The 2,967-nt window shown below is 38.0% G+C and overlaps 1 protein-coding gene across 1 annotated transcript in view; it reads right to left on the reverse strand.

Annotated features, from left to right (window-relative positions):
• Positions 1 to 107: 107 nt before the first annotated feature.
• Positions 108 to 2,967, reverse strand: part of vgll2b (vestigial-like family member 2b) — a 10,798-nt gene continuing 7,938 nt past the window's right edge. Inside the window, exons 3-4 of the mRNA XM_016517104.1 lie at positions 1,792 to 2,211; positions 108 to 526 (exon numbers count right to left, since the gene is read on the reverse strand). Coding sequence (XP_016372590.1) covers positions 483 to 526; positions 1,792 to 2,211 — 464 coding nt within the window. The 3' untranslated portion in view covers positions 108 to 482. The remainder of the gene's footprint in view (positions 527 to 1,791; positions 2,212 to 2,967) is intronic.

Consider the following 2,967-nt stretch of genomic DNA (forward strand, 5'->3'; position numbering starts at 1 on the left):
TATATATATACATAAAAATACTGTACATGAGAAGAAAAAATTATGCAAAGAAACAATAAAAACACATTGCTGCCATCCTTATTCAATCAAAATATAAACAGCCAGATTTTTAGAAAATATATCATTTTGTGTATATACTGCACCATGCAATGTTTCTTGCATCTCACCGTCGAAACAAAGAACTGTAGAGGGCAAGCTGGATTTTTACACCACAATAAATTAATTTTAAAAAGATCAAAAAGAGAAAAACAGATCAAAAAACAGAAAGACCATGTGGTCTAGCGCCCCTGCCTCCCCAAGGTGTTCTCTCATCACCCTATGTTCATATCTCCATGGTGCACACCAATAGTGCTGGAGCGTGTTCAGAGTGTGTGCAGAGCTGGTGAAGAGAGCCGCTGTGTGTGGAGGCTAAAGAAACAACGGTTCGGCTACAATGGGCCAAACTGCAGACTTTAATTGGATGGTCGATGAAGGGCTTCTCATTAAAACCAGTAGAGCTCCTTCCCTTTCTTGTGGTGCTGGAGACCTGCGGTGCAAAGCAGACATGAACACAATGGCTGAAAACAAGGAGGACCCATTCACACACACAATCTCCATGGTGGCTGCAAACCCTCTATATAACAAGCACCAACAACTGAGGCCAAACAATCCATTTCCTGCCATTAACCTGGAGGGTGTGTGGCTCGTTTGCTTTTAACATAATTCATGCACTTTTCTAAATAGAACATTGTGAAAATTTGATCAGTAATTTGCTGGTAAACTCTCAGTTTGGAAAATGAAGTTCTGTAGCACATATGAAAACTTAATAGCTTTGTTTTCCAAACTGAGAGTTTACCAGCAAATTACTGATGAAGTTTCCACAATGTTTAAAAAGGAAAAATAGCTAAAATGCTAGAGCTAAAAAAAAATAAAAAAAAAATAAAAAATTGTGAGCGGTTTTATGTATTTTTAAGTATTATATTTAGTTTTTATATTTTTACTTATTATGTTTTATGTATTGTACTCTTGTGTCACAGATTGCAACTGCCTTAAATGATTGATCATGAGACACGTCTCTGGGATTATAAGTACAATTCTATGGATCTCTCTACAAAAAAGGATTGTGTCCGTTTTACATGTTTAAAAATTTGTTTTTGAATGAATAGCTTTGAAGTTTGATGAATAGCTCATGCTGACTTGTACTATTTGTTAATATAGACATTTTAGATGTTGCGTAGTCAGGTTATACAGCAACCTTGCCATGTTTTCCCTTTTTAAAGTGATAACCTAATCAATATAAATCACTAACATAATAATCATTTTTAGAAGTACACTCTTCAGAGACACATAAAATTCTCCTTTTTTATCACATTTTGTTACTTATTTTTGCGATTTTAAGATGTTGCCAAGATTATGTTTAATAAACGGTTGATAAATGTTCATTGGATATTTGTACAAATATCAGCATTAGAGAATTACAAGAAGCACCTTGTAGTTTTATGACCTTGAGCCATAAACCATAAACCCTTTCTGAACATATAATTATATCTCTAAATATTAAAATGTATTAATTTCTCTTGAAATGTCACAATGCAATTTCTTTAATTTTGCTAATATTTAATTTATGTAACATTTAAATACATTATTTATCTGGTAGAATGTTTAAATGTTCTTTTTTTTAAAAATATCATTAAATATTCATATTAATTAACATTCATATTCATTAAATATGAAAAGCACAAATTCAATAAAAAGATTAACTACAATAACCTCAGTATTTGCATTTTATTTCCCTACATTAGATCACCTTACTTGATTCCATGTTGAGAGCCAGACTTTGTGCCACTTCCCCAGGCGGAAGCAACCCTGGCCATGTTGGGGTGGGTTCCAGCTTTCCCACATCATAATGCCTGGGCAGCGTCGGAAGATGAGGCGGCCGGACAGCAGGCATCAGTAGGGGTCCGTAGTGGGCATCCAGCCCAGGAGGGGAGTACAGTTCATGGAGGGGCCGTGGGGGGGGATAGGGCTGGCTCTGAGAGTAGCTCCAGGACTCTGATGGGTGCGGGTGAGCGTGTGAGTGAGGCAGACCCGGGTGCAGGGCCTGGGCGTAGGGGTCCATAGCATAGCTAGGAACGCCTGTGGGATCACAGTGGGGTCGGCTGGGTGGAGAGGGGTAGTTACTGTCCCAGAAAGATGGAGGGAAACTGCGCCGACTGCTTGAGGATGAAGCATCTAAAGTGGAGAGAAAAGAAAGAGAATGACAAAGAGAAACAGAAAGCAAAGGGTGTAATGTAATGTTAGCATGGAGAGAAACTTCTGTCAATTTTGATTTACAGTGGGTATAGAAAAGAATCATCCCCCTTTAAAATAATCATATTTTGTTGCTTTGCAGCCAGTTTTTGTTTTATCCAGCTGTATTTACTCAGTGCAACTTATAATGTCCAAGTGAAAGATGTAACACCAACATGTCAGAAAAAAAATTTAAAATTAAAAAACAGAATCAGTGAGTTGGAAAAAGGATCACCCCTCTCCTAAAAATGACTTGTAAACTCAATCAGGTGTAGACAATCACCTTCTCAATGCACACAAAGCCATTTGACTTTCAACTGTTATCATCTGTATTTTGATTAGCTCAGCATGAAAAGAGCTTTCCTGGAGCATTTCAGTCCTTGGTAGTGTAACCGAAGCAAACAATCAACTATGGGTGGCAAGGCACTGTCAAAAGATATCCGGGATAAAGTTGTGGACAGGCTCAAGTCAGGAGATGGATACAAAAAAGTTTCAAAGGCTTTATCAATGCCCAGAAGCACAGTGAAGTCTATTATTAAGAAGTGGAAGATATTTGGTAAAACACAGACCCTCCCTGCATCAGGACGTCGCTCCGAGTCCAAACTGGATGAAAGAGCCAGGAGAAAACTGGTCAGAGAGGCAACCAAGAGGCCTACAGCAACTCTGAAGCAGCTGCAGGAATTTATGACAAAGAGTGAT

The sequence above is a fragment of the Sinocyclocheilus rhinocerous genome, unplaced genomic scaffold, assembly GCF_001515625.1.
Source record: "Sinocyclocheilus rhinocerous isolate Xijiao unplaced genomic scaffold, SAMN03320098_v1.1 scaffold2117, whole genome shotgun sequence".
NCBI lineage: Eukaryota > Metazoa > Chordata > Actinopteri > Cypriniformes > Cyprinidae > Sinocyclocheilus > Sinocyclocheilus rhinocerous.